General features: G+C 33.0%; 2 protein-coding genes across 6 annotated transcripts in view; one reads left to right on the top strand and one right to left on the bottom strand.

Annotated features, from left to right (window-relative positions):
• The window catches only part of LOC119081363 (guanine nucleotide exchange factor DBS), a 28,925-nt gene extending 7,577 nt beyond the window's left edge, over positions 1–21,348 (top strand). For 2 of the 5 annotated variants that reach the window (XM_037190225.1, XM_037190227.1), the window contains 13 exons: positions 1,269–1,449; positions 1,511–1,661; positions 1,890–2,047; positions 2,104–2,313; positions 3,237–3,416; positions 16,377–16,493; positions 16,558–16,653; positions 19,128–19,313; positions 19,392–19,709; positions 19,775–20,178; positions 20,245–20,476; positions 20,544–20,670; positions 20,748–21,348. In XM_037190225.1, the coding sequence (XP_037046120.1) occupies positions 1,269–1,449; positions 1,511–1,661; positions 1,890–2,047; positions 2,104–2,313; positions 3,237–3,416; positions 16,377–16,493; positions 16,558–16,653; positions 19,128–19,313; positions 19,392–19,709; positions 19,775–20,178; positions 20,245–20,476; positions 20,544–20,670; positions 20,748–20,824 (2,437 nt within the window). In that variant the 3' untranslated portion in view covers positions 20,825–21,348. Of the gene's footprint in view, positions 1–1,268; positions 1,450–1,510; positions 1,662–1,889; positions 2,048–2,103; positions 2,314–3,236; positions 3,417–11,957; positions 15,432–16,376; positions 16,494–16,557; positions 16,654–19,127; positions 19,314–19,391; positions 19,710–19,774; positions 20,179–20,244; positions 20,477–20,543; positions 20,671–20,747 lie in introns of those variants that run through there. The other 3 variants (XM_037190226.1, XM_037190229.1, XM_037190228.1) reach the window with 3 other exon arrangements.
• On the bottom strand, positions 3,470–5,053 carry LOC119081364 (lipase 3-like). The gene is made up of 7 exons (XM_037190230.1): positions 4,943–5,053; positions 4,759–4,888; positions 4,283–4,695; positions 4,070–4,228; positions 3,920–4,007; positions 3,718–3,860; positions 3,470–3,661 (listed from the first exon to the last, which is right to left on the bottom strand). Exons 1-7 carry the CDS (start codon positions 5,015–5,017, stop codon positions 3,515–3,517), a joined length of 1,155 nt encoding a protein of 384 aa, XP_037046125.1. The 5' UTR covers positions 5,018–5,053; the 3' UTR covers positions 3,470–3,514.
• Positions 21,349–22,473: the final 1,125 nt, after the last annotated feature.

Raw genomic sequence — 22,473 nt, forward strand, 5'->3', positions numbered from 1 at the left:
AAAAAAACTAGCTACAATGTGATGTCGTTTTAACTATGAAAACGTTAAGTTCAAGAATAAAGAAGGTGTGTGCAGAATTTACGGAATGTCGAAAATTGTTCGGTTGAGGAATTTAAATTGTATTTAAAGAATATTTTAGGAGTTTGGAACAAATCATTTATACCAATGTACGAACACGTTAGTTAGAGCGGCGAGTTTTCTACAATCTCTGAATACTGCACATACCTGATAGAGAGTCATTTCAAGCGAGTGTCCCTTTCCGTAAGATTTTTTATATTAAATATCCCGCACCTTTTACTGCTGTGTCATCTCTTCAAACAAGCAAACGATAATCTTTGATCAATGTAGTAAAATGAAAATAAAAACAATTGAAGTAAAAGATTTCGCATCATATTTTGGAAAAACTTAGATTAACAGTCTCGTTAATAGCCTAATGATTTGCATGAGGTCTGTGAAAGATTAAATTCTAGAGACATTTATGATGACAAGAAAATCTTACAGTTAGTGGAACTTTCGCAGAAAAGATGATTCAAAGTTAAAGAACTGAGTATTTGAGCTTTGTTCTTTTGTAGTAAATGTTCCTTAAGGTTCAAACTGCCGAATCTTTTATATTAATTCCAACAAGTTTTAATTATAATTAGTTTTTAAGTTATTTTTAATATTAATTTAGAAGTTCAACTGCACTGGTTTACTACCCAATTCCGTTCGCATGATGAAAAACATTTTTTCGCCGAATCGAATTTCCATTTTCATTTAGTTTTTGTATGAAAATTTGTTTTTCTTCATTTAATTTGCATTATACACATTCTATTGGATACTAAATATAGAAATCAACCTATTAGCTTAGCCGTAAACAGTCACACGCAACCAACATGTGACGCTTAATATGTTTTGTTCTGTTTTACGCTATTTTACGCTTCATTCTAACATTTGTTATGCTCTCTAAAAACAATTTGAAAATTTTCATCAACTATACATTTTAACACCTCCACCATTCATATCACAAATCGTACTAACATGTCCCTCATTACCCACTTCATTGTCGATTCACATAACAAAATACCAACAATGAAAACATTTACACGATTGTGCGCTCGATCATCATTATCCTCATTATATATGACACATATGCACACACATCCTTACATTATAACACGCAGTTTCATTAGACCCTCATGGCTCACAAAATTCATCTCATCGCTAATAAAATCAATTCAATTGATTTTACCATTTCACCTCCGTCTTTATCTGCCATCAATCGTCTCCAGTGCAGGGGATTTCTTACAAATTAATTGTCATCATCTTGATGAACGTCGCGATTATCGCAGACTGTTGGTTCAACTGGAAGAGACCGAACGACGATTCGATGAATTTTGGAACTCGCACCTGACACGATTGAAACAGTGTCTGGAATTGAGGAGATTTGAACAAGACTTCCGTGAATTGCAGGTACGGTTTTAATTAGCGTAATAAACAGAGAATTTGAAAGTAATTCTGTTCTATTTTTAAGACTAATTTTGATAGCCACTTGAAAACCATATCGGAAATGACAGAAATTGGCGATTCTGTGGATCGCGTTGATGCTCTGATAAAAGAAACGAAAACATTTCACGGGCTTTGCGAGTCGGATATTGAGCGTGCAGAAGAAGTTCTATCCATCGGTAAGTATCTCACTAATATCTTACCTCATTGACTCGTATCCGACAACGCTGACAAAAATAAACGGCAGTCTCCGACTAATTTGCTTTTATATAACGAAAAATACATGTTAAAAGAAATGAACCAAAGTATTTCGCATCAATCTATTGAACCATAAACGAATGAAGTAATAGACTCATAGAGTATATGAGCCTGAAAGCAACCAGCTTAATAATAAAATCAATTCTTAGGTCAACAATTAATATCCGTTCGTGGTGCATGTCCTAAAGAAATGGTTCAACCAAAATGCGATGAACTATTCAGAGTATGTGAAATCATAACCGAGCGATTAATGAAACGCTTAGAAAACCTTACCAAAAATCGAGATCTCATGGAACGTGTTGAAAAGGTAAGTACTGTTCGTCCACTTAAATTGTTCTATGACTAAAGCCATTCACTCAACAGGCTAATTCATGGTGTGCGCGAGGAATTGAACTTTTGGCATCTCAGCGGATTGAAAAGTGTTCGGGATCAGCCGATATAGCTGAACAGAGTTTAGCAGAAATTCAACAATTCTTAGCCACTGCGTCTGAATTTCGTGTGTCTAGTCCAAGAGAATTTCGTAATGTCTTCCAGGAAAGCACAACACCAGAAACAAAAGCACTCGTTACTCAGGTAAAATTAATCATGATATTAGATCCCTACTGACTGTTTGATTAACTGGTTTTACATTCATATCGAACAAAATCATAAAAAATTATTTCTTACTGCTAAGAAACATGTTTCAAACTCGCTCCAAACATTTGCCCATAAAATTGGTAAATTGAATTTCCGTAGATTAATCAGGAAATTAAACATCACAAGCTACACTTAAGCGGCCAGTTTTATTCTATCAAATTGCCATCGAAAACTCTTCCTTCATAACGACAACTAAATATTTAATAACGAAAAAAAAGTCATACGTGAGACCATAAAAAATAAACAAACAACTTTCGCTGCGATTATTTTTCAAGAAAGAAGCGCAACATCAAGTGGTATTAAAAAAAAACAACTCAGATATAGTCGGAACGTTTATGTCTGTTCGGTTAACGCATATTTTGATAATTAGTAAAATGGTCACAAAGCTAATTTTTTCAGAATTTAATCCTCAAAAGTTCGTTTTGTTAGTCATAAATTATATGGTTTATTATTGACATCAACTTCACCTCAGGTCAAGTTTTTCAAAAGGAAAATTTACAACATTATGTACCCGCTCTATTCCTCTGTTGATAAATGTTTAACTCGATTTCGCATATGTGACGGAGTTTCCATATATTGAACGGGTTTTGGTTGTAACATATGCATTATTGCAATAAAACAGCAAGACTTCAAATGAAAACTTATCTATGGCAATCCATCTTATCTCACAATCCTCGGTTAACATTATGTTCAGTAATAAAAAAATTACAAAAATTATTTGTTCGTCATCTAGCGTTAGTTAAGATCAACGGAAATGCTTCGCTGTGAATTACCGAATAAAAATCATTTCTTCCTCTATCTTCAAATAAAAATTCTGTAGCAGACAGACAATTAAATGGCAATGTTTCGGCTATTAACAGGTTCTGCAGAGAATTGACGATGTCTCGTTGATGTGTGATAAAAGGCTAGCAACACTAAAAACTTTAGCTGTAAAACCGACACGTCCGGTGCAACAAGTAATACCAGAACCAGCTGTACCACTACAGCCACCGGGAGGAGCACCACACTTGTTCAGAATTCGTCGAACGCATAATAGAAGGGTAAGTAATATTAGAAGTTCTTGTCCTTTACGGTTTTGTACTTTCATCTATATTTTCACGAAATGATCTCGTCGTGGTCATTTTCAACAAGTTCATTTTTACGTTGACTTCATTTTTTGAAGGATAACATTGTTCACCTTTTTCTGAACATCTTTTCCATAAATAAAATCTAAATGATTCCAGTCCCTTATTTTTGTAATGCCTGTGATGTGTGCCTTCAGCTTTGTTATAAGGAATTCAACGTCCTAAAAATAGAATTTATGCGAAAATGATTTAGTTATCTCACTGTCATCACATATACTTTCAGATTAGCAATAGCGTCAGTCACACCATAAAGGAAATGCATATTTGTCCGAAGATTCGCTAAATTATATTGTGGAGGCACTGGCTGACCATATAGCTCTAAGTTTCTTCGCTTCTCATGGTCAAAACGAATAAATGACCCTAAATTATTTTTAGAGTTATGACAACCGCTTTGACCGTTTGATATAACTACCGTTTACCATTATTTCTGATGATTTGACCGTAGTGAAGCATTTGGCCATATCCGGCTGATGCCGGAAAGTACTGAAAGATTTTCGGGATCAAATCCTATGGTTTTTTCGCTTCAGTAAATATTTGTTTTTGATACTACACTTATAGCATAAATATACCTCATTATACTGGCCATTAGTATCACCACCAATCAACATATAGTTTGCTTTACAAGTTGTAAGGCCTGCCACTCTCTTATTGCAATAATTAGCGGCCGATTTTCTCATATTTTGATTTGGTAGTATGAAGTCATATTGTCGCCAAGCACGCAAAGACCCCTATAACAATAATATTGTAATTGTTGAAAATATGCGATGCAGATAATAGTTTACCACAAGTTGATCTAACATCGAAACCAAAGGCATTACTAATGGTAATGGGAAACGCATATAGGCAACTGGAGCCTTCAAAAACGCTGTCGATATCTTTGAATTATATTCTGGCCTCATCGACAATAGAACAAAAAATACAGTCGTTCCTTGCGAATATCCGCAGTAAGTTAGAGACGTTGTGTCACCCTTGTCCAAAGCATAGTCAATGATCGCTGGAAGGTCATACATGCCTATTTCATGGAATGAAAATTTCCAAAAATCATGAGAATCCACAGATAGTGTCTTATGAGCTCGAGAGAAAATATTTCCTCTAGCATTGCCCAACCAAACATCGTAACCGTTGTCAGATAACAAATATGCCAATGAGGCGTTATTTCCACCTATTACGTAATCAGCTGCAGATGATTCGATTCCTAAAATAAATTCTCGTCAATTTCACGAAATGCTAGAACACCTTATTTCGCTAATCTACCTACCGTGCATTATAAAAACAACTTTTGGATTTTTTAATTTGGAAGGTAGTCGAAATACCGTAAGAATGTAATTATCTTCGGTATGAATTTTGTAAACTTTAACCGTATGTCCTGTATCCTGGATAAGTTGAACCTATTTAGAAAGTAAACACTGTAAATCCATTGACTATTTCGGGACTGAGATTACCAATGATGTTTCAAAATTGTTATTCTCTGTTACAGCTAGCACTGTAACCCAAAATAAAATGCAAAATTTGATCATTGTTTTACAGCAGAAAATTACGTGAAACTGAAAAGGAGTCAGACTTTTAACGAATTTTTTTTTTCAGATGTCACATTTTAAAATTTATTTATTTTTGGCTAAAAAAGACTGCTCTAATTAGCGCAGCCAGTGATTACGTTGGTGGGCTTTATACGAGTAAATACGAAAATAATTACGATCAATTCGTTGAGTTATTTTTTGAAAGCAATTTTCGCCGTTTCGCTCATTTTGATTTAAAGTGGAATGCCAAATTATTGAATATTTTGAATTTTTAAATTTAGAGCAATTTATAATTGATTATCGGATGATAACTTCGATAAAAATTGTTTTTAAAATTTTCCACTATTGCTCTGAACTCCTGAACCAACGTTTCGCGAATAACTACTTTCCGAAACATATAAATATTTGAGGGAACAATATATGTCCGTGGTAATTATGACCAATGATAATATATGTTGCGTATCTGCGGGGAAATTCGTTTATTAAAATTATGCTGTTGCATAGACTATGTTTGGAATCAATTACGAATTCCATGAAAATTTAGTAGTATATGACGTCCTTGCTTGTAAGTTTGTTGTTTTGGCAAGTGTGCGCTTTACGGAACGAGCCGAAGACGACCATGCAAGCCAAAACAATAACTAAGAAGTAATTATGTAACTTATTTTACATGCTTGTGCACGGTAAGTGCATTTTCACCGTCGCAAACAGTTTCACCGTCATGGTAGTTTACTCTTGTGCGTTGTGACTATAAGATTTGACTTATGTTCAATGCTGTGTCCGATGTTATTGATCCAACGTTACCGCATAACCAATTCCGAAATGAGCTTCTACGTGTTCCCGACTCAGTGCTGAGCCAGTTTTTATTATTGTGATATTTTTTTCCTTTCTTTTCCCTAATTTTCTACTTTTAACTTTGACACGACGATCTTAATTTGTGATATTATCGCCGACCTATTTATTATCAGTTATTCCTTTATGCTATTGTACCTTTTATGTTAATTTATTTGCTACCTAGTCCTACCTGTGATACCTAAGTTAAGTCCGCTTGTATTAAGTCGACTGAAAATGAACAATAAATGAATGAATGAATAATTTCCAACTTATAAGTTTACTTATAATTTATACGTCATTTGCGCAAACTCTCTATTAATGATTCATCAAAGAAGAAAGCTCGGTCGATTCCTGAAAAAAAAACTGAGATACATAAGCGTTACATTTCTTTGAAACAAAATTATTTGCTAACCTTGTTGGCTTTCGAGACTTTAGGCTGCATGGGTCCGGAAACAAAGAAATTTATTGACAAATTGGACCCTTTGATGAAGAAGGTGAGATAAAATCGAAAGAATACCTTTTGCAAAAAGTTTTGATCTCAATTCAATTTTGGGAGCATTAGGGAAACAGAAGATTGTCGATATTTATTTATTGTAGTTTTTGGTTTTTGGATTAGTTGAAAATATTGATTTTTTACTGGCTGCCCCATAATTGTGAGCAGTCTTTATTGACGCAATAAAAATAAAAATAGAGAGATCTGAAGTTTTTAAAGAATTTACGGAATTTTCCAAAAACAGATTATGCAGGTATTGTTGGTGTACGAAAGGTCAATCTATATGTACTTATGTATAACAAAAACCTGTTATGTCTACGCAACGAAAAGCATTTTGTTGGTTGGTATTTTTCCCTTTTCCCATCTAACATAATTATAAAGGAAGTAAGGCAAACTTATAAATAAATAATTTGCTGATAATTTGAAAACAATTTTTTTCTTCCAAAGTTTGAATTTACTGTGTTTATAGAAAAAGAAGCAAGTACGTAAGATGTGCTAATCAAACAAGATGAAAGATTTTCTTTAGCGTTATTATTATACCATCGAAAAATTTCATCTGATGTTCACGTAATTAAATTACGCAGAGAGACTCTTTATTCTTCGGATAATTACGTTTGTAATTAATTGAATAATAATTTCCACTTTTATATGGTTTTCATCCAAATATTCAAAATACCAAATGCTTATAATCAGAGAAAGGTATTGTATGCTAACTAAACCGCATGTACCTACATATAACCATTAACATTATTATCTTACCATTCTCTATACATACAATAAATTACGCGCAACGAAAGTAATCTCCTTCAATGGAACTTTTATAGACAAACTCGTATGTATTCGGAAGACGGTATTCTGATGGCATGAGAGAGTATCATCTTCTTTATCTTACATTCAAAAAAGGTGGGCATTAACATTAAGTAAATGCGAATTCCTCGTGGTTAAGTTTGTTTTTCACAAACTTTGTTGTTTGTCTTTCGGAGTTGAGTAAAGCATTTTTTCTGTATTGTAATGTTGAAGCAGATATGGTGGTTATGGTCATTGAATTCGTCATCATTATTGCTATTATTTCATTAAAAAGATACATAAGCATAGGACGGATGGTATGGTTGTCTGGCGGAATTAGAAATGGAGAAATGCGAATTTAATTATACAAAAAAAATATTGGTGAAATAAACAAACTCACATATAATGGGAAAAGAGTATAATTTGAATTGATTTCAAATCGTATTTGGAAGACATTAAATAAAATTGTTAATTTTGTTCAATTATGATTGATTGTTCGGAAAGGGAAATTGATTATTTTAATACGATGATATGTGATAAATACAAACCGGATTTTGTTCATCTTTTTTCGTAAACTTTTTCTATTTTGTTCAACAGGCAGATTAAAACAATGATTGGAGATTATAGAATTACAACTTCCCTTTCGGAACAACAAATTAGTTCAATGACGGTTCGACGGTCCAGCGAACCGTGTGCTACGAAAAAATTGTTTATCATTTTTATGATCAGTTAAAATAAATGTGAAACACTAAACTATTTCGAATGGTGTAGGTGAAGATGACTTCTGTTTGTAGAAATGGTTAGTCATTTGATACAGCGACAAAACTAACCGATAACCGGCTGGTGTTCTTTTATTTAACATAAAGTAAGTTAAAGCTGTTGAAGTGGAAAGGGTGATAATTAAAACTAAAGAAGTTACAACTGTGTTTGATTTTTGGACCATATATGGGTACTGAAACATTTTGAAAATACCGAAAAATTCGTAAAATTCCCAACTTTTTTTTGGAATATTTTCAGAATTATTCGGCATTTTTGAGAATTAAAATTTCCAAAAATAACCCTGTTTTGAACTCAATGAAGTTTATATTGTAAATAACATACTATTACGGACTACGGCGACACTGTACCAGTTTAGCGCGGTGATGTCTGCAATGGCACTGATACTAAGAAGTGCCATCATTTATCATTTTTTGATAGGTCGAAATTCAAAAGAATCGTTCCTCTATACAAGCCAATACAACGGGAACAGAGGTTTAATTCAAATTGGCGCCTCTTTGTTTCTTATTTTAGTGTCTAGAGTGGTGTCATGACTCAGAGATCCACTAGGCCTAAAAACAAATTTTAGTATTTCAGCCAAAGCTGTTTTGTGCTAATTAAACATGTTTAAGTTGAATTGATTTTCGTTAATCAATTCACTTCTTAAATGTTACAAATTAATTGCTGAATTCTGCTGCTCTTATACAGAATATATTAATAAAAAACAACTAAGTAAATAAACGTGTAGGTACTATATAACAAAACAGACCCGTGCAAAGAACGTAGAATTGTACCGTTAAAACAATTATTTTAATTTCTTACGTTTTTAGAGTTTATTTTTTGTATGAAAATGTTTTCTACCTCAAAAAAAAATTACAAATAATAACAATAATGACCGCAACATAAACCAAATGATGAACTCGTTATTCTTCTACACGTTCTTTTTAAGCTCATTTCTTACACCGCCCAATTATAATATTAAATACATGGAAAAATTCATTGTGTGTTCTATGGGCCATTCTGAATTTCTGACATAAATTTTATGCATCTGTGGTTTGGTTATAATATCAACAAAAGTTAAATACTTTTTATAAGTCAGTGTGTTAATTGTTATTTTTACTCGGTCATCGTTGCTCTGATTAAAATAAGTTGTGGTCAAATTAAAAATATAAAATAAAATACCGACGACGGTATCGTGAAAGGTTCAGTTATGAAATGATTCATATCATAAGCCGTATAATATGCAGCATGATTCTCTTAACTCTTTTAAATGCCTAAATGGTTTTCATCCTGAGGTTAAGTTTACATTTGAATGCATAATAATAAGTGCTATTATACCGTTGGAATCCGGTCTGCGAGGAGTAAGTTCGATAGGTTATGATATAACAAAAAAAAACTTCCTCATCCGATCAGGTAGTTCATTGATGTCAGAACATGAAAATAACGGCAACAATAGGTTGAGTAAGCAAGATCGTTGAAAGATTATTTTGATAAATTTTACTGAATCAACTTATTTTATGACGTCTCCAATCATACTCCATATAAAACACATCATGAAACTTGGTTATAAAAATCTATAGAAATTATATAAAATCAATGGAAAATATTCGTAGAATGATGTAGAGCAAAGTTTTGTTTAAAGATTATATTATTTGCTAGATTGTTCGTCGAGTTGTTGGAATCTTTTAACTTTAACCTAATTATCTAACAACTCGAAGTGTTCGATTATATCACCGGAATTTATACCTGATTTCTGCTTCTAATTCTAGTACTCAGATATAAGACAATGTATCGTAACAGTAAATTGTTTTTTTAAAAGGGTGAGACTGGGAAAATTTTCGTATTGAAATACATACCTGATGCCTTACTTCTTATGATCTTATGTAAAGCCAAGTGTCTGCATTTCTCACGTAATATTGATGTTGACTTAATTCTAATATTAATTATGCAAATTACGAAATAAATTCGTCGATTATTTCATTATATTGTTGATTTTGTGCTATTCATTGTTAACACAATGCATCATTCATTGGATTAACACTTTAGCACTTGTTTACCGAATACACAGAGCCAAACGTCGATCATAAAATGTGGAACATTTATTAAAGTTATTCTAAAAAGTAAATTAATTGAATAACATAACTGTTACATAAAATGCACACATTATGGAATAAATCCACTAATCAAGCAACGTTATTTGCCACAATATTACTTAAAGCCAAGCTAAAAGGAGAGTGTTACGATTAACCTATAAGTTCCATTTTCATATAGGCAATAAATTGTTGATTCTCCTCCATATAAAATAGTGTAACAGCTTGCCGCCCATAAAGAACAATTTTCTTTTAATATAAACCGTAACATTAAGATTATGTAATCTTATCGTCATGTAATACTGTACTACCGATGCATTACCTCTGATTTAGATATGTGGGCAATAAGAATGTGAAATAAAATACTATTTTGATATAAATCCCATAAAAAGACGACAGTTTGGTTTACAATTCAAGAATGTTACCAAAAGAGAAAAAAAGCTTAAGTTCACTCTAACTGTGTCTATCTATACACCGCTTCATATTGCATAATTGCATCTTCTAGCTGAACGAGTTAGATAAAAGAAAAAACATTTTTTTTTACCACATGTTATTCCATCTTCAACGTTCTTTGCATTTATATATGGTGTAGGCTATTACGAAATATACGAAAAACCTGATGCACAAATTACAGCAATGCAACACGGTGCAAGAAGATAGGAGTTATTATGTAATTTATAGCATTATGCAATAAAATAGAATATAAAATCCGTTAGTGAACCTTGCCGCTTTGTCACATATATTCATTCTTGATTGATATTTTTAGAGCTTTATTTACAAAATCCCGAAGAACCAGAATTTTGATACTCGTAACCTACATTCACTTTGTGTGATACGTTACGACGGAATTCTTTATTCGATTTTTAGCAGAATATTAATTGACATCGATCGATAAAATAATTTTTATGTTAATTTGATAGATCTTATTTGGTGATGAGTTGCTACAGACGATCGAAAATCTATTATTTTTAGAATATTAATTAATCATGCGCCATACTTTGGGAAAAAGTTCTTTGTTTTATTTAAATAAATTCGATAAAAAGTGTATGGATCGCGTAATTCTTAAAATACAGTTTGAGAATCTAACAAACTCGCTGTATTGTTTAGCATTTATTAAAAATTGATACTTTTTGCTGCTGACCTGACTTTACGAAAATGTAAATCGAAATTTAAACTATTCATTCAAACGTTATTTTATTTACTTGATAACAATTGAATAGTAACAGAAACATATCCATCGGCATGCTAAAATGACGCTCGGCTGTATTTGTTTTACAAATTAAAAAAGGTATTTTTGTTTAGTTGGATGAAGATAATCGGTTATGATTTAAGTAGTTCGCTCGAAAAGATTGCAGTTAAAATCGTAATAATAATATTCGGATTAAGTCTGTTACTTCTTTTGTTCGAGGTATTTCCTAACGTTGCATACAATAAATAATCTTTTACTTCGTTTGCTTAAACATTTATTTTACTATATATAACCATGATAATCGGTCATCGCTTTTTTTGTGGTCTCGGTCAATAACAGATGATAAAGCGTTTCTAACAGGTTGCAAGGCAGTCGCGTTCCTTAGTTCCTTTAGTTTTGTTCATTCTCACAAATAAAATTCCATCATATGGGTATTACACATCATTTACATTTACTATATGCTTCAGGTTACAGTTGTCGCATAATTACTTAACATGGTTGTTATTACATGTTTTTTCTAACAGTAGCTACTTTGTTATGCAGTTCGCTTTCCACAACAAAGCAATTTAATCATTTATGAAATTATTGACACCGAACCGGAAGAAAAGTGTTTATAAATTGTACGTGCCAACATAATTTCGACGGTAGCACTCAACGACAATGCAGATTCGTTTGAATATAACAAGAAGAAGAAAAACAAAAAATTCGGAGCCGTCACGACCATCATAAAAATTTATTATTTAAGAATGCATCATGTAGCCATCATCACCAATCATCATTGTCATCATGATTCGGCCAACGTTGAATAGTGTTGAGCTGAGAATGTATGAAAATAAAAGAGGAAGAGAGTTCGCACAAAAAATATTTGAAAAAAATATTATGGTTTAATGCTACACGGTACGATATCAACGGTTTAGTGAACATCAAGAGCTCACGGTTAATACACGCGATAGAGCCAGTGTGTTTCTGACGAACATTGCGCTCTTACTTTTAAACCTGAAAATCGTATCGTTTGCATATCGCGAATGAAGTATGTTTTTGATTTACACCAACGGCCAATAAAGTTCAGTGAACAAGAAAAGAAATGAAATAAAAAAAAGAATGAATTATGCGTGGGAAATGAAGTGTTAGAGTTTAAATTAAACACTTTTCGTGTGTTGGAAAAATGTGAAAAGTGAAATTCAAATTACGATTGACGTTCATTAAGTGAATAAAGCAAAAAAAATAAATCAACAGACTGTGCAATAAAAGCCAAATATTGGATTAATGTTCCGTTTTATTGAGAGCGAAAGAGATTTATTTTTGAAATTTAAGTTCAATATTTAATGGTTCCGATACATATATCCGACAAACTGTGTACCATCTCATTTGGATTGAAGTGTGTTAATCGGTTTGACTTTATACCTCTTTTGAAGGTTTGGTTCGAAATTTTGCAGCAATAATGTATACTGAAACCTTAAGTCGATAAAAACACTTTGTTTGCTCGTAAAACCATTTATCCCTTTTTCCCTAATTGAAGTCAGTCCATTTTATGACATACAATTAAAGTCTAGGCAGTGGCGACTCTCTGACATTCTTTTGTTTTATAACTATTGGCTTAACTTCTTTTACCCTAATAATAACATCCTTTTGTTTTTCACTTTACTTATATTTCAATATGAGAACATATGCAAATTCATGTTGTGAACCAAAATTTCAATAGGAAGTCCTGGTATATGACTAACTTCTTAATATTGCGTTTCGGCCGCAGGTACTTCCTAACAAATAAATTTCTATTTTCAATTCAATCATTAAACCTGAACATATTCTCTAAATCGAAAATTACGTTCAATACATGTTCGATTGTATAGATACCATCGATAATAAGTAGTCTCTATATTACGTTACTTTTCATTGTAATAATTGAAATGCGTACTTTGATTTGAAAATTATTTTTATTTTTCCGAGCTTTACGTAATATGTAAGCGATTCGGCATCTACTTCCTACAATACAAAGCCTGACCTACATAACAGTGTATTTAATTTACACTGAATTTTTTGAAATCTAAATTTTCTTTACTTTACTTACTCCCAATATATTCTGACCGACGCAGCACGCAACCACAATTTTAAGCCGATCATAATTTAAAGAAAGTGATCGACTCTGAATTAATACCTTTATTCAGTGATCTATTCCAAATGAAAGTAATGAATTGATGGACATTAAACAACTGCTTCCAGCGAAAATAACAATTTCCGATCTTTTTTATAATTTTTGCCTTATTAAATTGCCATTTGTATCCAAACGTTTCTTGTCAACATCACTTAATCAGTCGGATGTAATTATTATTCATCTATTAAATCAATTATTCCACTTCCATACTTTGCATATATGAAATGATTTTTTTTCTCTTAATTACAAAAAAACTCATCTGCAATTTCGAACCGTCTTCGTATGTTGGAAACAATATCCTCTTAACACATTTTTCTCAGGCCAATTACAAACAACAAAATTGATTAAAAAGTGTTTTTTTCTTCGTTTGGAGAATGACGAATTTCTTCTCATCACTGAGAACGACGATTATTTTTACAATGAAGTAAAAGTGTTTAATTAAGTAAAAATAGTGAAACTTACATTTTTTTGCAAAACTGCATTACAACAATGATCGAATGATGCAAAATCAGAGTTCTTACAAATTGGTGCATGAAAACTGTAGGCGCGTCTTCAATTGCAATGAAGCCGATGAGGATTGCACGGATCACGCCGTACCGGGAATACCAAAAATGGAACTGATGAATTTGGATTATTTGGGACGAGTTCGGACTAGAAGCAATGGAGTTATAATAATGCCAAAAACTCGGATGCAATTGATGTCTGCGTACAAGATACCTGATTATAGAAATAAAAGTAAGGCAAATGACCATGCGGATAACGAGGTCAGGCAAGAAACACCGAAAAGTAAAATTGATAAATTATTTCAAAATTCATATAATTATCCACTAAAATATGCGATCTACAAAAAGCACAACCGTAGTGATTTAAAGAAATTTGAACAATTGGGGCTTTCGGATGATGATGATGGTGTTAAATTGAAATTGGACTCTGCTAAACGAAAGAACCGGGTCGACAATATTCAATTTTATTTCGATAGCAAAGGGTATGAAAAGCATGTGGATAACAAAATCTATGGAATCATTGCGGACAAGGTGACCGAAGAAAATTCGAAAAGTTGGAGTTTTAAAAAGACTTGGAATCGGAAAATCAAAACTCCAGACTATAAGCCAGTAATAAAGGCCAGTCAGAGTAAGATCACTTCGAACAACTTGTCCCGAATTAACCAAATATTTTCCGAAGCAAGACAGGAAACTGTTAAAAATGACATCGATGTAACTGCTGGTTCGTTGAAGAAAATCAAGAAGCTGGAAGATAATTTCGAGAATCGATGTTCTTGTGATGAGCTCAAATTTGCGTTGAAGCACAGGACACCATCACAGATGCATTTATACGAAGTACCTAATCATGAGAAATCCACTCCGGCTCGAGATTTTCTGCATGATTCTAAAAAACTGGACAATGAAAACTGTAACAGTTTTGCCCCGAGAAAGAAATCTTATGCAAAGCAGATACACAACGTTGAGGATCATGTGCAACGAAAATATTTCGAAAAGAAAGTTGACGATGATTGCTGTAAATTTTCCATACAAAAGCATGTGTCTTCTGATTCTGACTATGACTCTGGGCATAATGAAAGTGATTATGCGTGTAAGAAGATTTCTGACGATTATCCGGAACCAGATTATGATACATTGAAGACGAAATCTCACGATAAGTTCAGTAACTTGAAAAATTTCATTAGTCAGAAGCCATACAAAGAGTTACAGGCGCCACTATCTCAACATAAATTTTCCGAAAGCAATCAGAACCTAAACAATTCAATCAAATCCAAACACGTTCATAAGGACGATTTCAATTCGAAAACAATCGAAAAAGTAAGCAACACACAAGTCGCTGACAGAAAATCAACGTACACTTCATCGAAAATACCCAAACCACTTGCAAAGACTCAATCAAAATCAATAGAAACGCTAGACTCAGACACATCTTCATCGCTAACAAATCAAAAGAGTATTAGCAAACTTTTCCCATCCAAACTGGGTTGCGATGGTGCTATATTTTGGAATGATTGTTATTATTACGACGAGCATACATGTTGCAATTGCCAATCAACACAATTGGATGATTCTGGTTGCACCGCTGAATCTTATATGTGTGTTTGTGATATCATACAGGTTTGTGTTTCTTCTTCTTCGATATCTTATACGTTAGATTAAAATAAAAATGTGAAGAAATTGACTTGATTGACATGATGGAATCGTTCAGTTAGCCATTACTCATTAAATATACAATGCTGTTGAAGATGATCGGTTTCTCCAATATATATTTTCCATTTGAGGAATTTAATTAGTAAAACAATTTTCTTATGATTCACAAGAACAGTTGGATATTAACTTTATGGTTATTAAGTTCTTAATTAATAAAAGCGATTTAAAAAGAAAAATTGCAAACGAAATCAATATGGAAACGATTTTTGCTTTCTCATTTTATCGATTCGAAATTCCAATTCGAGATTATATTCTATTTGAGTGAGTTTAATTAATGTGAGGCGTTTATAATTTTAAAATACCACCACAGCCTGGTGTATACACAAAACATTTTAGCGTATAAATTTGGTCGATATTACGAATTTATTGAAAATATCAAATTTTTGGAAGTTTTGTTTTGAGAACAAACTGTTCGAAAATAGATGCAAGTTTACCATTGACTGGGTCTATTAACTGTTCTGGAACAGCAACGTTCACCACATGAATCAACAATAATTAACAGCAGAAATTTGAGATATATTTATGTCGAAGAGTCGAACAAAAGAAATAGGCATTTTTGCGGAATTTCTTACAAATTTTTCTTTGATACTTTCATAAACAAATTAATTATTTGGAAAAACGATGTCCAAAAAAAGATGTTGCGTAGGCGATAATATTTCTCTGATTGAAATCCACTTATCAATGATATGTGAAGCACTATCTCTAATTACAAAAGCCACACAGAATATTCATTAATGGATGTACTACACTGTAGAACATAATTGAAAGGAATGTTTTGCTCCAATTTAATTTAACTGTAAATCCATCTACATCAAATTTAATCGATTCAAATTTCCATTTGTTTGATTACAGGGAGATGGTATCAATACAAGGCCACATTCAATGGAAGGACCCATGGATTCAGGTATATCAGTTAGTGGTGATACGATTTCCAGTCCAGACAGCGATATATCTCTACAACATCAATCTGTAAGTCTGACATGAATATAGGTTTTCAAGTATGAAATCAATTTTTAATTTAAAAATTGATCAGGACCTTGAAGCACGACGCTTGAAGCGCGGTCATGTCTTGGCAGAACTTTTGGAGACCGAACGAATTTATGTCAGTGAAATGGGATCGATATTGAAAGTAAGTTGAAGTTGTTTTTATTTAAGTCATTTACGCAAGGTAGGAATGTAAAGTAATTTTTTTACATTATTGTGTGAAGGTGTTTTATCAGAGACGAAGCCGAGATCAATAAACACACAAACATGTGACTGTTCACTTGCACTCCCAGATTTTATTCGTAATATTTATTGAAATTTTCTTTTAATTGTGTTCGTTCAGTCGATCATCTGATTCTCTAGGTGTCTGTTTCCTATTTCCTAATCCTAGGAAAGGTCTGCGAGAGGTTACAAATCATGAGTCATAATAAACCAAGTAAATCATAATATTCACTCACCTTAATGCAAAGTGGAATAAATGTGTCACACCCGTTTTGTTTGCTCATTTAAAATATAACAAACGAACGTCTAAACAAACAAAACCTCATAAAAATTATCACCAATTGGTGCAAACGTGGAAAAAGAGAATAACTGACCAATGCAGTTATGATTATGACTTAAATGCGATCAATGATCTCGTCATGCCTGAAGTGTAAATGTACTTATGTATTTCAATGCAATTTGTTTGAGTATTTAGTGCATCAAAAGCATTAATTAAACAATAATTAAATTCTATTTTTTTCATGTCATGTTCAAGCATTCAATGATTTCAATATGAAAATATGAAAAATTTCTATTCAGTTTTCAGTTTGATTTCCGTTCGATAAGATCATTATTGTGGATAACTCGTTGTGTGAACTTTAATTTTCCAATAAAAATCAATTCAATTCGTCGACATGTTACCAAAATACGTGCACAATTTGACCATATCTGGTCTCTGAACCGTTGCTCTAATTCCATGTGAAAAGAAAACAATTTTATTTGTCGATTTCATCAAATATAGCCTAATTGAATTGTGCCCAACCTTATTGATTCAAACGACCACACACCCAGATCTAGACAATCAATTAAGATTAAGTGCATGAAAATAATCGATAGAATCATGAAATTCGGAAACTACAATCTGAACACAAAAGATAAGCCGCGTAAGGTAGAGATGTTTCGTTTGAACAAATTCAAATTGACGACCAACAATTTCATCGATCGATTTCAAAATAAAATCGAAACTTTTCGACATATCAATTCAAGAAGTGAATCACCGTTATCGTATCGAGCATCTTTGTTCGAAAATTTTAAAAATGACGATGCAACGGATCGGTTTTCGGAAAAAGATTTCCCAGTTAAACCATTCAATGTGGACAATTTCTATGTATATGGAAACACAGTGCGTAAAATTGGCATGAGCAATAAAAATACGATCAGAGGAAAGAATAAATTCATTGAAGAAAATTATTACGAAAGTTTGAAACCAACTACACCACCGCAATATCAAGTTGGTAAAAGTGAGAAAAAAGTTCGACGGCAAAATTCCATTTTAAAGGATTTTTTAGATACACCCGGTCAATTAAATGAGGACATGGAATTCAAAGTTTTAAAGGAATATTTGGAGAGCAGCTCGTACTCTGATATCGTGCGAGACCCGGACTTTAAAGATTATTTGAACAAGAAAAATTACACAGATTGTTTGGATTACATGAATAAGGACAGCTATTACAGTCCGAGCAGTAATAGCTTCGTATCGAGCAGAATCAGTGAAAAATTGAATGTAAAAGAGATTAATTTCGATCACAAACCGTTAAAAAAATCCAAATCTCTGGGAAATTTATATGAACCAATCGATCATAATCCGAAGAATATCAATTACAATGTAGCACAGAAATCGCTAAACTCTAACGGATTTTGTAACAGTCTCAAAAGACTAAAATTTACCAAAGAAAACAAATCGAAAAAGTGCAACGAAAATTGTGAACATTCACAAAAGTATGATGATGTTAGAAATATATGCCAATTACTCATTGGTGATTCTACCACATTAACCGGAAGATTCAAAGCTCCAGCGACACTAGGTCGAAAATTTACTGAGAGTCGATACAACAAATTGATTGACAATTTTATTAAACTTAGAGGATTCGAAAATGTGGATCATTATGTGTATGTGAAATTCGGCTCGTTGATCGATCAAGCTGTAACCTATGATGATTGTGAACAATCAAAGAAGTACATTGAAAACGTTGGCGAACGATATCACGTAACAAAGAAGAAATTTATGGATGCCGATCCAATGGTTCATTCTACATATTCGTTGATTAAACAAAATCAATTTCCATCCACTGTTAGTTCGAATGATTATTACTTTAAGAAACGTTATAATAGCAACAGTATCAATCGATCGTATGCCAGCAACAGTTACCGCCGTGATGAAGTAATGAATATGAGAAATAATATTAATTTAATGCACGAGCAACGCCAAGATAATTATGATTATAATTGGAGCTCATCAAAAGATAACTTCATCTCGAAGAATTATGTAAATTAGTTTTGAAAAAAAAAAGCAAAAACAAATTAGTTCGTTCGTATTGTGCTAACAGTTGTTTCTTCTCTCTTTTATGATATTTATAGGGATATCGTGATCAAATGGTGTCGGATGATATGGCCTCGTTAGTACCACCTGGTCTAGAAGGCAAAGAGGACGTACTGTTCGGAAATTTAAACGAATTGTATTCGTTCCACAATGACATATTTTTGAAGGATTTGGAAAATTGTATATCCACAACAGAATTGGTGGCGTTATGCTTTGTACAAAGGGTAGGTTTACCAAACTAAATTTGACTATGCTGTTGGTTAGGTCTACATTTCTATTTTCTGGACTCTACCCTATTTCAGCGCGATACATTTTATCGATTGTACTCGTATTATTGTCAAAATATTCCACGATCCGAAAGACTTAGAGAGACATTGGTCGACACACATCTGTTCCTGCAGGAGTGTCAGAAACGCTTAGGGCATAAATTACCTTTGGCCGCATATCTTCTCAAACCCGTCCAAAGAATTACCAAATATCAGTTGTTGCTCAAAGATTTGCTGAGATTCACTGACAGTGGTACCTGCGCCAAGGAATTACAAAAGGCCCTGGACTGTATGTTAATTGTACTGAAATGTGTAAACGATTCAATGCATCAAATCGCAATCACAGGTTTTCCGGTGAGTATTCCTGACTTAACAATATTTGAGACGTTTTCTCACATAGTATGTTCATCGTCCGTCAGGCCGATCTCACGCAACAAGGCGAACTTCTGCTCCAAGACTCTTTTCAAGTGTGGACCGAAAGCAAGAAAGATCTCCGATTGCGTTTAAAAACTCAGCAGAGACATATCTTTCTGTATCAAAAGGCGATGCTGTTCTGTAAACAAGCTGCTAAAACGGCTCACAGCAAGAGCACTTATCAATTCAAACATCATCTGAAAATGTCGCAAATCGGTTTAACTGAGTCCGTGCGTGGAGATTCACGACGGTTCGAGGTGTGGCTACAAGGACGCCAAGAAGTGCATACGTTCCAAGCGCTAACAATTGAAATCAAAAACAAGTGGGTGTCTGAAATTAAACGGGTCTTGCTAAACCAATTGGAAGAATTGAAGGGAGAAAAGATCAAGCAGTACGGTCTTCCACATAGGTAATTTCGATACAATGCTGCAATTCAAAATTGACGTTGCTGGTATGATAACTTTCCATTTAACAGAACACTGCGACAGACTGTTTCGTGGGATGTACCTATGTCCGGTGGATCGACACCACAACGTACGAAGAGCTGTGACACAAGCGAAATGAATAATCGATTATCACACATTAGCGATGAGGGCCAATCGGGAATAAGCACCGGTGAACACGAAAATCACGAGGGTGGTGCCTGGAGCTCAGATTATTCAAACAGTGAAGACGAATTTACGAGTCATGAGGATGAAGTGTTGCCGGTTCGTTGTTCTATACCTACACATTTATTTTTTCAACTAAATTTTTGCAATTAATTATGCACGGCAGGGCACTAGATATGTATCGCTGGCAGATTATTGTGGCGTCGGCCACTCCGAGGTGTCAATAAAAGAAGGTGACACTGTGGAATTATTGAAAGTGGGTTGTGCTGGCTGGTGGTTCGTTAAAGTTTTAGGTACGTAGAAATGAAATGAATAAAACAAACGAAACGAACGATGCAATGATGATGTCCCTAAATTCTTTTTTTTATAGATTTTAATGTTGAAGGCTGGGCACCAGCAGCATACCTAGAACCAATTAACAAAACATCGTTCAAGATAAACAATTGAGTCTAATGTTCTCGGAATTTTTCAATAAACTTTGTTGTACCTAAAAGAAACACTCTCAACGTCAAATATTTATTAACCTAGTTCTAGGCGATAAGAATTAACAAATTAATGAATTAATTAATAACTTTGGACTGCCATCAATGTTGCAATATTTAAATGTAAGTTAACAGAACGTATAGTATTTATTCATTCAACATTTTCATCAATTCGACATCCAAAAAAACATAAAAATTATCATTCAATGGAATCAGAATGGAGTATTATATGAAGTACATAGAAAACATCGCTCATTACAATCTAATAGAGTTTTTGGTTATGAAAATGTTTTTTTTTTGTATCTCAATCATTGTATTTATTTAGCGTAGAAATCAAAATTGTTATAGAATCGCTTTGATATGCACACATAAATGTAGTGTCCCAAGGTCCCAAGATAATATTGAAAAAAAAGACAAAATCAATCACTAAAGTATTGTTAAAAGTTTGCATTTAAATTATTGAAATAAACATTTCGCTATTTAAAAAAATGTTTCCATTTTTGAAGAACAAGACGTGATAGATACCATTCATTGGTGTGGTAGGATCTTTAGTCGTCAGAAAACATTGTTATTTTTATTGAACTATAATTGTTTTATGATCCACAAAAGGTAAAATAAAAAAGATCTTTCCCAAAAGTGACAACAGTCTACAATAGTGTTAAACCGACATTTATAAGATTGTTATCTTCAGTTGTTTCTTTCTTTGTTTTGTTTAAGTAATCCGAATATAATTGGTTAGGATTTTCCCTTATAATTTTAAGCCAACATACAATTGTGATTTTCGAAAGCAGAGTTTTCACTGACGATGGTCAACTTACAATCTTAATCTTGGTCACTTGTGTCAATTGTCAATCCGTTCGTTTTACGTTTTTCGATCAGCTATGTTACATGATTGGGAATGAATAGTTGCGAACAAATTTAATTTTTCGAAAATCGACTTTTTTTGTACATTTCCAAGTTGTATAATCTGAAATCGCGATGCCTTTTATGCGAACGTGATTATCTAAACATCAGGTGGACTAACGCAAGGTTCGAAATGTAGAAAAGGAAATTTGAAGTTATTTATTGGCACGTTGTAGAATGAACATCAAACAACACAAAACGAACCACTTTCATCAAAATTATTGACAACCCGCTCATACAAAGCCTGATTATTGCAAGATGTGTTCGTACTAGAAACATTTTATTGACTTTTTGAGCGTTATCCAAAAATTTTATAAAATCTAGATATCTTAGAGACATACCGCAGATCAATTATTTTTTTAATATTTTTAATATTAAAAATAACATGTAAAAAGTGTTGCAACATATTCTGATGAGACAAAAAATATCGTCCAGTCAATCCGTCAGGAAAATCAAAAATTTTTATTAATTTTTTTGATTCATTCGATTCGTTGACTTATTTTAAGACAAAAGTTGTTCAACGATATATGGAAAAAACGCATTTTTAGGTGGCTAAAAGTGAAATCAAAACTCACAACATTTTCTGTTTTAAAAAACGCCGAGACACTGTGTCAACAAAATGTATCGACTTTTTTTTAGTACGGCTATGGTATCGCTTTATATTCATGACATTTCAATTTGTATTTGTATACGTGTATTGGTGTTAGCAAC

The sequence above is a fragment of the Bradysia coprophila genome, unplaced genomic scaffold, assembly GCF_014529535.1.
Source record: "Bradysia coprophila strain Holo2 unplaced genomic scaffold, BU_Bcop_v1 contig_358, whole genome shotgun sequence".
NCBI classification, from domain to species: Eukaryota; Metazoa; Arthropoda; class Insecta; order Diptera; family Sciaridae; genus Bradysia; species Bradysia coprophila.